The sequence below is a fragment of the Balearica regulorum genome, chromosome Z (genome assembly GCF_011004875.1).
Source record: "Balearica regulorum gibbericeps isolate bBalReg1 chromosome Z, bBalReg1.pri, whole genome shotgun sequence".
Classification (NCBI taxonomy): domain Eukaryota; kingdom Metazoa; phylum Chordata; class Aves; order Gruiformes; family Gruidae; genus Balearica; species Balearica regulorum.
Window position 1 is genome coordinate 63,416,465 of NC_046220.1, and position 13,144 is coordinate 63,429,608.

Below are 13,144 nucleotides of genomic sequence, written 5' to 3' on the forward strand. Positions count from 1 at the left end.
AGATGTTTTAAATCTCTTCCTGCAAGGGGAGATGAGAGACATCAAGAGCTTTTCTCCCTATAAGCACAGATAAAACACAGAACCTATAGCACATATAAATGTGAGGTTATACTGTCTTAATTTTTTTCAACTATATGGTCAACCAAAGTATTTTAGCAAGTGTATTTATATAATTTCTAACAATGTTTTGTATTTATTTTTAAAAAAATTATTCTCTCCCCAAACACTGCTAGGATATTTCTAAATATGATAGGTTATTATCCTCAGGTAAAAAAATCAGATCCTGGGAAAAAACCCCATACTTTCAAGAATGTCCATCCAAACGTACAGGTAATGAGAAGCTCATCGTACAGAAATGCACTGCTCACCAAGGACTTGTAGCTTTCTCTTCTATATTTATTTCAGTTAAAAGGAAGATTCCTGGAATCAAAACCAAATACCTCTGAATATATCTAGCAATGTTAAATTAGAGTTTAATATAAATATTTATTTAAACAAAAAAGTGTGCTTGCCAATCTTATCAGTCATTGACTGACATAGTAAAGGAGTCAAAGGCCTAAAGTCAAAGTGCTTTAGCTAACTACTTCCATAGTCAGCAAAGACTAACAAACTGGTTAAGACATTGAGTAATATGTTCTGTGCGCAATAAATGTGTAATCCTCTCCAGAACTTCTGAGACATAGTTGCCCAAATGTTTTATACATACTATCAGAATTCACAGTGGAATTCCTATCCCTGCTACAAAGACTTGCAGCAAAGAAGAATTTATGCTAAGAACCTGCATACTACTTTTCATGCAAGTTTCTTTTCTAAAAAGTTGCAGATCATAAAAAATGTATATAGATATTACTTGGGCCGATGAAACAAAAGTCATCAAATAAGCTCACTATTTTTAATCTGAATGAGGTTCACTCTGAAAAATGATTTTATGCAATAAAGCAAAACAGGTAAGTCAAACTGTGTTGGGAATTCTGTCAGAAATTCTAATCACAGATGGTCAGGAATTTTTTAACTGGAGCCAAAGCTTTTCCTGGTAATATACCAGTTTTGACAAAATTGCTCTTGGAAACATTTTCTCAGCTCCAGCAGCTGGTGTAGGCAAGAAAATGTAGTTGTCTGAGACAGGAAATAAATAACTTGTTGGTCTGAGCAAGCAGCTGGGTTTTGCAGAGCCCATATATCTTTGTTTTACTTTGCTTGATTTAGAGCAGGGAGTTGAACCCATGTGAGGGCCCTAACCAGACAGTGATAAGCTGTCTTTCTTTTTAGCTTGATGAGTATTTCATTAGTTATACACAGTGGAGCAGCTCCAGCCATGGAGAGGCCAGTCTTCCACACCAGAATAGTCCCCAGCCTACCCGTCAGACAGCAACGTGAGCATTCCCCAGTCTGATTCGGACAGGGTCTGATTTGAAGGCAGGTCTCCCAAATCCCGTGAGGATACCATAAGCATGAGGCAATTGGCTGTGATACATGTCTGTCTGTTCAAAAGGTTATTTTTGGTCCTGATGCAGAATGGGGAAAAATCTCCCTCTTCACAATCTGTCCTTTCAAGAGGACAGAGTCTCTCAATTCTCCGTATATACCACTGAGGTTGCAGAAGAGGTTGAGCAGAACCCGTCACAATGCCTGTCCATGAAGACAGATGATGTGGCTAAGGTACACCTGGCCGCATGCGCCGCAGAGCTTGCTCGGTGAGCCTGGTTTATCCATGTGACCATCTTATATATAAATTCGCTGCAGAAGCAGGAACTTTGGAATATTAACAAAATATACTCAACAGTAGAAATACCTGTTTTAATTAAGTAGACATACCCAGACATAGCCACCAAGGCAGCAATTACCCAAGCACGTATAGGATGAAGAAGAGGAGGGGAGTCACTCTCCCGCCGTGCCCCAGGCCTGCGCGCCCCGGGCGCTCCCTGCCCGCTCGCCGACGCAGGATGGCGCCCTCGGTATGAGCAATTAACCCGGGGGGAGAGCAGGTTGACAACGTATTTCCAGAATACAGCGTTTCTCTGAACGCCCCTATTCCTAAGGAGCATGGGTTTTACAGCTCCGGTTTCCAGTGCGCTGATGTATACTTCCACTTCCCGAACCACCATAACATTCATTTGCCCAACAACTGTAAAAGGATCTCACAAGTACTGTATTTAGTGCAAAGTTTCGGTATGAATGGCGACAAATGTGACTACCTTTTTAAGAGGTTGTTCTTATTTTGCTAGAGCTACTGTTAAAATAAATTTCACATACTTATATGTAGAATCTAATTCCACTATAGCAGTGCTTCATATTCAAAGACAAGCGTGCAGCGTTTATTTGAAACGGTGAATGCCAGCCACAGGTCTGACTTCTCCATCCCACGGTGCACGCAGCCAGCCGTTAGTGACCACGAGGGTTACTGTCAACCGTGCCGGCCGATGCTGTTCTTTCGATCCTCAGAGATGTCCTGGAATAGCCGTGCTTTTGGACCTTTCCTTGTGAATCATTTCACAGGCCAAGCCAACTATTATAGATTCACCAGAAGAATTACACCTACTACCTCCGGCTCGGGAGGAAAACACGCACCCGCACCATTTGGGAAATACTGTTAGCAGAAGCTTGAAACCTTAGAACCCAGATTCAGGAAGGATTTTTTTTTTTCTTTCTCTCTCTTTTTGGGTATCGGAAATTAACTTGGCAGTTAGAAGAGCAAGTCTCAGATTCCATCCTCCCTCCCGCCACCGCTAGCTTCGCGGCACACAAGCGATCCCGCAGACTGCCAGCTACCCTCTGCCATGCCCACCTTCCTCCCACTTCCAGACGGGGCTGGCAATGCCGCCAAGCGCCCACCGCCTGCGAGTGGCCCCGCTGCCCCCTAACCCGCCCAGTGCCACCCGGTTCCCCGTCGGAAATCAGAGTGCAAGCGCTGCGCGGGCAGGGCCGGGCCCAGGCGGGACCCCCAGCCGCGACCTCCGGCCGGGCAGGCGGGCCCTGACCCCGGCCCCGCTGCGGTGGGCACCCAGCTGCCGCTCGCTGCGCGGGCTTCAGACACCGCCTACCCTCATCTGGAAACGGTGTTATTTTTTTTCCTCTTTTATTAAGGCCCGTTATGGGTCGCGAGCCGGGCCTCCGGTATAGGAGGAGGGGTGCGCTCCGGCCCGCCGGCCACCGGCCCGGCGTCAGCCACCTGCACGGCGGGGCTGCGGCAGCGGTGGCACGGCCGTCCCGGTACCTCCCTGCGGCCAGCCTGGGCTCCCCGCCGGCGGCGCGGCTCCCGCCTCACCCCAGGGCACCGGGCAGGGGTCGCGCCGGGGACGTTACTACCCCCGTGTCCGTGTCCTTCCCCCCGCCCCCGCCCCTCCGCCGCGAGGTGCGCGCGGCCTCCCCGCCACCCCCCACCCCCCCCCCCCGCCGTTTTTCGTTACCCCGACTGTACCCCTGCCCCCCCCGCCGCCACGTGACGCGGCGCGCATGCGCGATCGCAGCGCCGGGCCGGGGCACATCTGCAGGCTGACGTCAGCGTGCTCCGCGCCGTCCCCCGGGCGAGGCTGCCAAGGCTCCCTGCTGCCGCCGCGCTCGGCTTGGCCGGGGGCCGGCAGCGAGAGGAGGACTGGGGCTACTTCAACCAAACTTTCCTGAGTCCTTCCTGCTCTGCCTGCCTTCCCTCTCCCCCCTCTCTCTCCCTCCCCTTTCTGTCTCTCGCTTCCCCCGCTCTCCCCCCCCCAACTCAGATGATATTCACATGGTATTTTGCACAGAGGAGGCTGCTCAAGAGGAGGGCACCCACCCCCACCCCAATATAAGCCTGTTTTTCCTTCCTTCCTCCCCCCCTTTTTGTTGGAAAGACAAAATGTGCAGGGTGATAGGTTGGGTGAATTGATGGCATCCTTCCTCCTGCCAAGCCAGCCCGTTTTCTAAAAACCCCTTTTAGGAAGGCTAGAGAACTTTATTCTGTTGGAGAATATAACCCTGATGGTTGCTTGCACAGAGGGGAAAAGCAGAGAGGAATACGGGAATCGTCCTGTGCAATCTCTATTGTTTGAAACTTACTTTATATCAGAAATTGAAGATGAAAACGGTAAGGAAGATTTCACGCTATTCAATGAAACTTTTTGCTTTTCTTGTGTCCCGAATAATGGTGCGTGCAGGGCTTTGGGGAGCGGGGGGAGGTTTATATTGCATTAGGCGAGGTGGATTTGGAGTAATTTCAGAGAGAAACCTTTGAGGATGGGGGAAGGGGGTGCGAGGATTTTCAACCGAAAAGAGTAGTGATTTATGAAGTACGGTCTCGAATAGTGCATTTTTCTTTTTAGATTTTTCATACTTTTAATACTAAATCGTTGGTAGAGGGAGAAAAAAAAAAAAAAAAACAGATGAAAACCAAAGCAGCCCCCAAACCCCAACGACAACCCACGGCTATTCCGGATTGCTTTAGGTGAAGGAAGCCCAGCGTTTGGCCGTGCCGTGTCCGGCGTTGTCCGCTGCCGCGGTCAGACAAGTGCATATTTTGTGCCGGGGCTCGGAGGGTCGGCGCGGCCGCCGTTCCGCAGCCCGATGCTGGCGGGGATGTCGGGCTCTCGCCGGGCTCATCAGGAAGATGGAAGCGTGTGGTTTTGATTTACTTGGAGCCGCTTGGGATTTGCCAGACTCTTAACCCCGCGGAGCCGCGTTTATCGGTGTGTGTCTGTCTCCGCAGCGGCCCCGGGGTTCAAAGGGACTTTGTTTGCTGGGAGGAGGTAAGTGGACTCTCGCTTCCCGGCGATGCGTGTGCGGATTTTGTCTTCGCTATTTTCTTTCATTGTTGTACGAGAGAGAAGAGAGAGGAGAGAGAGAGAGAGGGAGAGGCAGACTCTTGTTTTTATTTGGGCTGCCGGTGCAACGCATTTGGGCCAAACGCCAAGTGTCTGGGTCACACGCGTTTTATCCAAATAGATTCAGCGCTGCTGTCTGGAAATGGGCTGCTGAAAGTTAACTTTAGGATCAACTCCACCACAGCAACCAGACTCTTCCCAGTCTCTCTAGGGAGATGTGTGTTTTTGGTTGTTTTTTTTTTTTCCTTTTTCCTTCTGAATTTTCTTTGAGGGATGTGTCTGGTGACCTCCAACTTTCTTCAATACTATTTTTTTCAACTTTTTGTTCATGCAGACTTGTGTATGTAATATGCATGTGTATACGTGTTGGGCTCTCTGTGTAGCCGTGTATTTTTCTAGTCTGTTGACTTTTTTGAGGGGGGGGTGTGTGTCTTGTTTCCTTCTTTGCATCCCCCCTCCGAAATGCAATGACAGCTGATCCCTCGGTAGGGCCGGCGGGGAGCCGGGGGGCGGAAGGGGGGGGAGGCTGTTCATACGGCGGCAGCCGCCCCCCCCCCCCCCGGGGGGGCGGCGGGCCCCGCCGTACATCGGGGCACACACAGCAGGAATTTTGTTCCTCACGCCTCGGTTTCTGGTTAATTCCCGGAGAGGAAGGATCCGTCCTTTCCCTTTGTACTTGTCCCCCCTCCCCGCCAGCCCCCGGCCCCCGTTTCTTTTCACCAAGCCCTTCCCGGCGCGGTCTGCGCGTCCCTGTTTTCGCCTGGGGAGCTCCCAGGGGCACGGCTAATCCCCGGCTTTTGAAGCCCTGCAACGCTTTTCACGGCCAGCCCCGATACCTGTAATTGAATTTGTGTGATTGATGCCCGCCCCCCGCCCCGTCCCCTCCCGCCCTCCCTCTCCATTTCCTTAGCAACCACTCGTACTGCCGGCGCGGACGGCCGCCCCTGGCCGCGCCTCACCGCGGCGCTCCCCGCCGCCGGCCCGGGATGGGGAGGGCGGGAAGGCGGCGGGCACCTCGCTGCGGCGGGGGCAGTCCGTGCCACCCCCACCCCCTCTCCTCCGCGGCGCGGGGGCCGAGCCGCCGGGGGGGAGGCGTGGTGACCCCCCCCCCGCCCACCCACCGGGGGCGGCGGGGCCGTTTCCCGCCCGCCGCGGAGCTCGGTGCGTTTGTAGCCCCACTCGACCCGTCCGTTCCGCTCCGAAGCGTAAATCCCGGTTGGTCCGTGATCCGGCGCTGCGGTGTCATGTTGTTCCGGCACCTCGGCTGCTACCAGACCTGGTCGCCGCGGCCAAGCGCGCCGGAGTCTGACGGTTCTGTGGTGGACGCCCCTGGTGTGGTGACCCCGGGAGCGGTGAGGGACGTGGCAGTCCCCAGGGGAGGTGGTGTGTGTGGTGATGCTTTTGGGATAGCGGTCTCTTGGCAGCTTGCCTATCCTAAAACTTGAGCTACCTTAAATTTAGGGGATGCTTTATTTTCCCAAGGCGCCTTTGCTTAGATGGAGGCTCCCAAGGTGACTGGTCCGAGCAGTTTGGCTAGTCACGTCCCCATAATCCACTTTCTGCCCCAAAGTCTTCCAGAATGTGTTTATGGCCTTTTTTTTCTCCTCGTTGAGTTTCAGTGGGTAGGAAGCTCATGGCACCAGTGACAGGACCACCACTCTTGTCATCAGTGCCTCCACAGAAGTGCCAGTGCTGCACAGCTGCGTTGCCATCGGCGTCCTAGATTTTGAGAAACATCTTGTGCTTTTTATTTGCTGCTTGGCAGAGCTTTTAAAATTAGTCAGGAGCTGTGGCTTTAAGTCGTGGTTCAGGACATGGAGCCACACCTGCCTTTACTGGTGGGTGAGTGTGTAGTTCAGCCATGAGACAGAGGAAATGCTTCTTATTGTAAGCTTAGTGTTGACCAAATGTCTCATCTTGACAACAGTCAAAGGTGGAATGCTGAATACATGCTACTGAGGAAAGAAAAGAGGCTATGGACAGTGGATGCTTTGAGGTTCCTACCACATTTCATACTGGAAGTACTATACCTGGAGTTACCAAGTGCTTTATCCTTCACATCCATTACTACTCTTTAATTGGGAGAGTTGATATAGCTATGTGTGGTCCCCTTGTATCAGTGCTCATGCTGGTTATCAGCTTTGGAAAGCATGTTAAAAATTCTGCTGAAACTTCCAGCAAGCTTAATGTGAAAGAAGATTTTTCTTGTGTGAAGCTTGAAATGAGCGAGACCATTTCAGAGAGATCCCTGCAAAGACGCTAGACGTGATTTTTGGACAGTGTGGACCGATGCCCGCCATGTGGGCTGTTGGTGTCTAAATAATGGGCACTGTACTTTATGTCCAGTATTCTGAGCTACTTAGCTCCTTAGGTACTACAGTTTCAGGAGATCTTAATGTTGGGATAACTTACTACCAGCCTAACAGGATGAACGTGACCTCCCTGTTAGAATTTTTTTGGCTAAGTAAAAGCTCGGAGGCGCTGTTACCTCTATATATGGCAGTAACGACCCATTTCTCGACTACGGTGTCCAGTTTTGGTGTCTATGTGAAAAGGGATGCTGGCAAATTGGAAAGGGTTCAGAAGAAAAACAGAAGTTTTTAGACATCTGGAAACTGGATTGTACAGAGTGAGGTAAACCAAATAGATTGAGCCGCTTATCAGGAAGCGTCAAGAGGTGCTTGTATCAGATTATCCATGCAAGGAGAAGAAAGCAGCTCATTAGGAGACAGAGGTGAAGCAAGATTCAGAGACAGGAGTTTGAAACTGGATGTTCTCAGATTAGAAATAAGGCACAATGTTTAATGTACTAATGTAGCTGAAGAGTATGGGGTTGATTATGTCTTTTCAAAACTTGTAAGAGTCTAAAAGCTGTAACTAAATATTAGCTAGGAAATAATGGTTTTACATGGAAGGCCAGACCAGAGATTTTATTAATATGCACTGAGGCCTTGCCACACGTGAATGGCATCACTAAATCCTTATGCTTCCCTAGAAAAAAAATACTGCTGAGCCCAAGCTATCCTTGCAAAGTATCTTTTATTCCCTCTACAAACATGATTAAATCCTGTGTACTGCCTTGCAAGATATTTCAAAAGTTGGTATTGGAATGATGAGATTAACCTCATTTACACAGTAATAATTAGATGTGTTTCAAATTAGCTAAGAAATTTCCTGTTGTTCACTGTGATGTTAGTAAATAGGATTTGCATGATGGATGTTGATTTTTCTTAGGATGATATGCTACAACTCTGTAACCTTTACAAATAATCTACTGGCTGCAGGGGTATAACCTGTCTGAATTAATGTTGTAAATCATTCCCAGAATTTTAGAAAGGCAAATTTATCTGGTGTATGTAAGTGACTCTGTATGCTTTTGGAAATTTGTTTTTAAACAGTACTCCCTTCTTAGGTGTTCTGTTTCTCCATTCCCTCAGCAGAGTTTGCTCTATGCACAGGTGTGCTGTGAGTGCTTAAGAGGACTAATTAGTACCACCTGACACAACACATGATTTGATATCCCATGATACTGGACTGTTGGTTGACTGCATAGATCTTCCATTTAATCCCTGGCCACAGCTAGAGCTGCTTTTTAGTATTACTGCAATAGTGGTTTAAATTAAAGAAAAAAAAAAGAAAAAAAGGAAAAAAAAAGATGAGTAACATGATGTTATTTGCTCAATCCCATGACCTGTAAAACGAAAAAAAATATATTCTACTACATCAAATTGTAGTTAAGAGATATACATAATATTTTTGACAACAAATATTTGAAAAGTAGAATGTATATGATTAATAGCTCCAGATACTGAAATTTGTTCTGTGATACTAGAACGTGCAGCATTCCCATTTAAGTGAATGAGAACTCTGCCTGCATAAGCAGAACCCAGACCCAAGTAATAACAAAATACATGCTGCAGAAAGATCAGATAACCATACTCTGGATTCTTTCCCAGGTTCTTCCTTTGTCTACCAGTGTATTGGGTCTCATTATTCGCCGCTGAAATCAATGAGAGCATAGCATTGATTATAGCTGGAACAAGTCTGAACACAGTATTTGAACAACAAGAAACCTTAATTTTATGAATCCTTATGCCTATTTAACATAAAGTCGATACGTGCGTCTTAAGCTGTATGCATCTGCTGTTCAAGGTTAATGGTAATTCACAGTTTTTGTCAGATTGTGACCTTGGACCATAAAAGTAATAATGGTTGAGCATTATTTCAAATGTCACATTGCGTAGTTCGCTATGATGGCTTAATGTTTTGCAGTGTAGATCTATTTTTAGTAGAAAGAATTTGCCTTGACTAATTTTCTTTTGTTTTTCAGGAAAAGAAATGGAGCAAATTCAGTAACTATCCAGTGTAACGTCTTCTGATATCTTAAGGAATCTTACAAATACGTGTTTTGAATTGAGAAAATGACTGCAGATATAGAAGAAAGTACAGGTTGTGGAAAAGAATACCTGTCAAAAAGTGGAACATCCAATAGTTAATTTGGAAGTAGTATAAAATACATATACCTGTTATGGTGCGATGCTGGAGTGGAGTTAACTCTATAGCACACAGGTAGCTCTCCAAGGAGGAAAAAAAAAAAAAAAGAGCTTTCTTTTTTTCTAAATTATGGAAATTTTTTGGAAGACGTGGACATGGATTTTGAGCCTAGTCATGGTTTCATCGGAATTTCACAGTGACAACAGGCTTTCATATAGTTCTCAAGGTAGGGGTCCAACCTCTGTAGCTGACAAGCAGCATCTATTTTTGTATTGCATTTGGGTAATATTTTCTAAACCACATTTATATAATTCATGTGATTTTATGGGTTCTGTTCTTAGTTTTGTCATGATTCATTGTCATGAAAGTTTAAATACAGCAAATCGGATTAAATCTTTTGTTTTAATTTCTTTCTGCCTACTTTTAGCTGTAGGAAAGCCTTGCAAATTAAATCTAGCACAATGTTGTACTTGATAATAGTTTAGAGACTTGCCATAACTACATTAACATGTTTTTAGACTAGGAAGTAAGGATCTAATCTTACTTTGATCCATTAACATTTATAGTTTTTTAACAAAATGAAGAGCTGTTTACATGTTTTTACAATATAATACTTTTCATTACTACTGTTTTTATTCTTGCAGGTGGATCTAATAGCTTTTGTCTTTGAATAGTATCACTGGGAAGAATGTGTCCTTCTTAGGTTAGCATTTAGCCCCAAATGTTAACGTTTTTTGGGTAAATAGGAAAATATATGTAGTTAAAAACTTTTGTGTTTCCAGTGACATCAAATTAATGGGAAACTGAACACATTTTCTTGACTTGAAAAGAAAGAAAAGGACATTTTGTTTTATTTAGTATAACGCTACATCTTGCGTTTACCTGAAAATGACTTTTACTCATGAGAGTGATGAGATTTAGCCAAATATGGTTTAATGTTTATGCTACTACTTGTTGTTTCCTGTTATATTTTCTTCTCTTCTATGCCCACTCCCTGGACTGTCTTACCTTGTGATTACAAAGAGGAATTCCTGTCTTACCTTGAACACTACCAACTAACAATCCCAATAAGGGTTGATCAAAATGGAGCCTTCCTCAGCTTTACTGTGAAAAATGCTAAACCCTCGAGAAGGAGGAGGAGCACAGACCCTTATGACCAAGAACTGGCAGCATCTAAATTATTTTTTAAACTTTCTGCCTATGGCAAGCACTTTCATTTAAACCTGACTCTCAACACAGATTTGGTGTCCAGACATTTTACAGTAGAATACTGGGGGAAAGGTGGACCACAATGGAAGCACGACTTTTTAGACCACTGTCATTACACAGGATATTTGCAAGACCAGCACAGTACAACTAAAGTGGCCTTAAGCAACTGCAATGGTCTGGTAAGTGCACATTAAATGTTCTATTGTAATAGTGTGCTTGTCCCTTTTAAATTACAGAACAACAGCTTAATTGTCATATCTTGCAGTTTTTTTGAGTCCCTGCGGGAAGCAAGCAGACAGGAAGGTGCAGAAAGCCCCTAAAACCTGATCTGGGTCTTGGGGAAAAGTAGTCATCAGTTTTTCAAGCTTAATTGTAAGTACTGAGACCCAATTCTGTAGTCCTGTAGCAGGCAACGTTTTCAGTGTTTGCAGTGTCTGCACTAGGGCTGCATGATTAGGTCTGTGCTGAGATCCTTACAGGTTATAAATGTGTTGCAAGCTCAAGGGGCGTGGAGGAGGAAACAGTGGATCCTTTAGGATGTCGAATCTCTCAGGAGAGACATTGATTGAGCTGAACACCCGCTTGTTATCTTTGAGAATTTGGGTTTAGTATCTTTGAGTAAATAACAGAGAAGAGGAATTGTTTGGTGTGGATGTCTTAATTGCTATAAATTCAAAGAATGAAGAGGAAAGCAGATCCTTTGCAAGTACTGGCATCGGAAAGTAATTATTTACCTTTTTTTTTTTGGAAATATTTTGTTTACAAATTGTAAACAGTTGCATTTAAAAGTAGGATTATAAATGCTCATCTCTTTTATTCTCATCTCTTCTTTTAATGTTGATTTCTTGATCACATGACAGTAATACTTACATGGGAAAAAGCTTCTTTTATTCCCAACAGAAAGTAGAAAACAAACGCAAAAAATTAAAAAACAGACTATCGAGTGACAAAATACTACGACAGAAGGGCATGACTAGGAAATACCAAATCAAAAGCCAGTAGTTTCTCTGGTTAAAAATAATTAATATATATATATTATGGTTAATCATTCTGGTTTAACATTGGTTAACACTGGTCAATCTTGTTAGAAATAGACAGATCTAGTTGCGAGGGGGGGGGGGGGAAAGACTACACAAAGTTGCCAAACTAATTCATATTTATCCTTGGAAGTGCTGTTGAATAACGCGTCTTGGGATGCCATTTACAAAGAAAAGCCAGCTGCTTCAGACCTTGATAGGTTACATTACACCCAGCTACTTGTGATAAGCCTGATACAGTCTCGGTTAACATTTTGGAGTACCCTTGAGGAAAAAGAATTTAATGGGATTTCCAGGGCTAAGTGAACACTTTCAAAGAAATGTAGTAAAAATAGTGTTCCATTGAGTGCAGTATCATCGTTTGGTTAATGCAAACTTGTAGCGGATAGGTCTGAATTTAGTACACTTTGGTTTTGTAGTTCCCATATAATAACTTTTTCGTCACAGCTTTTAAACTAATACACTCATTTTCCTTTTGAGTTCTTTTCAGCTAAAACCGCTACAGAGACCAAATCCCCGCTTTCAGGACATGCTTTGTTAAAAGAGGCTGCGTGGCTCTATGTCTCCATAGCTTCTGCCAGCTGAGGCACTGGCAGGTTGGCCCCTTGGAGCCTGCAGTCAGTGCCATGGTGCTCCTGTTTCAGTTCCTCTCTGACCTCGGCCAGGGAGTGACCCAGGAACACCTGCTCTTGCCTTAGCTGACTCTTTTTTTTCATGTTAGGAACACAAGAGTGGGATGAAGCAGGAAAAGGTCCATGTTTCCGTATTGGTTTTGCCCATCTCTTGCTTCTCATGGCATGTCTTTTCTTCAAAGAATTTAGCAACATGGATGGGGTCATCGTGAAGCAGGATTTTTTTTTTTATTTTTCTTTTTCTTCTGGGCCTCACACCCTGAGGTGATATTTAGCATTCCCATTGCTGCGTGTTTTCACTCAGCCTTGCTGTTTTGCTGGAGTGAAACCTCCTGTTCTTACATGGTTCTAGGTGTCAGTATGTTAACTTAAAGTTTGTGAGTGAACTTTAGCGTGGAATGCTTCCCAATTAAATCATCATCTTCAGTGCGTTTGGTTGTCATACCTCTTACGTATTTCTTCCAGGTATAAAGGCAGCCTTAATCCAGTCTCTGGGTGCACCACGACTGGCACTCTCAAGTTCTTCATGGTCATGCCTCTTACTTGGGACTGCAGGTGTCAGGTGTCCACTGCATCTCCTAGAAAGACCTAGTCACAGGCATGTGAGGCTCCTGTCAGGCTCCGGAAGCATCAGCAGGGGTGACACGAGGCTCTTTCTCAGAGAGGCAGGAATCCTGCGGAAGAGTGCAGCGGTAGGCTTCGCTCAGTATCGTCCTCTACCGTAGAGAAACTCCTCTGTCTTCCAGTGTTGGCAGGGTCTTCCAGAGCACCGAGCATGGGAGTTACCGCTCCATTCAGATGAATCCATCACAGTTATTTTTAAATGATGATTCCTAGTGATGAATGTTTTGTTATACAGCTGCTGGTTAGAACATGTTTAATAAAGCAATTGGCAGTGAATATTGAAGACATTATTACTTGTTTTAGAATTAGTGATAGTTCAGAATGTCGTGCTTAAGGCATTAATTGAATTTTCTGG

The 13,144-nt window shown here is 45.4% G+C and overlaps 1 protein-coding gene across 10 annotated transcripts in view; it reads left to right on the forward strand.

Annotated features, from left to right (window-relative positions):
- The first annotated feature begins 3,515 nt into the window (after positions 1-3,515).
- ADAMTS6 (ADAM metallopeptidase with thrombospondin type 1 motif 6) overlaps positions 3,516-13,144 on the forward strand; it is a 156,709-nt gene continuing 147,080 nt past the window's right edge. For 3 of the 10 annotated variants that reach the window (XM_075739400.1, XM_075739406.1, XM_075739405.1), the window contains exons 1-3: positions 3,519-4,060; positions 9,124-9,513; positions 10,311-10,675. In XM_075739400.1, the coding sequence (XP_075595515.1) occupies positions 9,417-9,513; positions 10,311-10,675 (462 nt within the window). In that variant the 5' untranslated portion in view covers positions 3,519-4,060; positions 9,124-9,416. Of the gene's footprint in view, positions 4,061-4,295; positions 4,719-9,123; positions 9,514-10,310; positions 10,676-13,144 lie in introns of all 10 variants that reach the window. The other 7 variants (XM_075739410.1, XM_075739408.1, XM_075739403.1 and 4 more) reach the window with 5 other exon arrangements.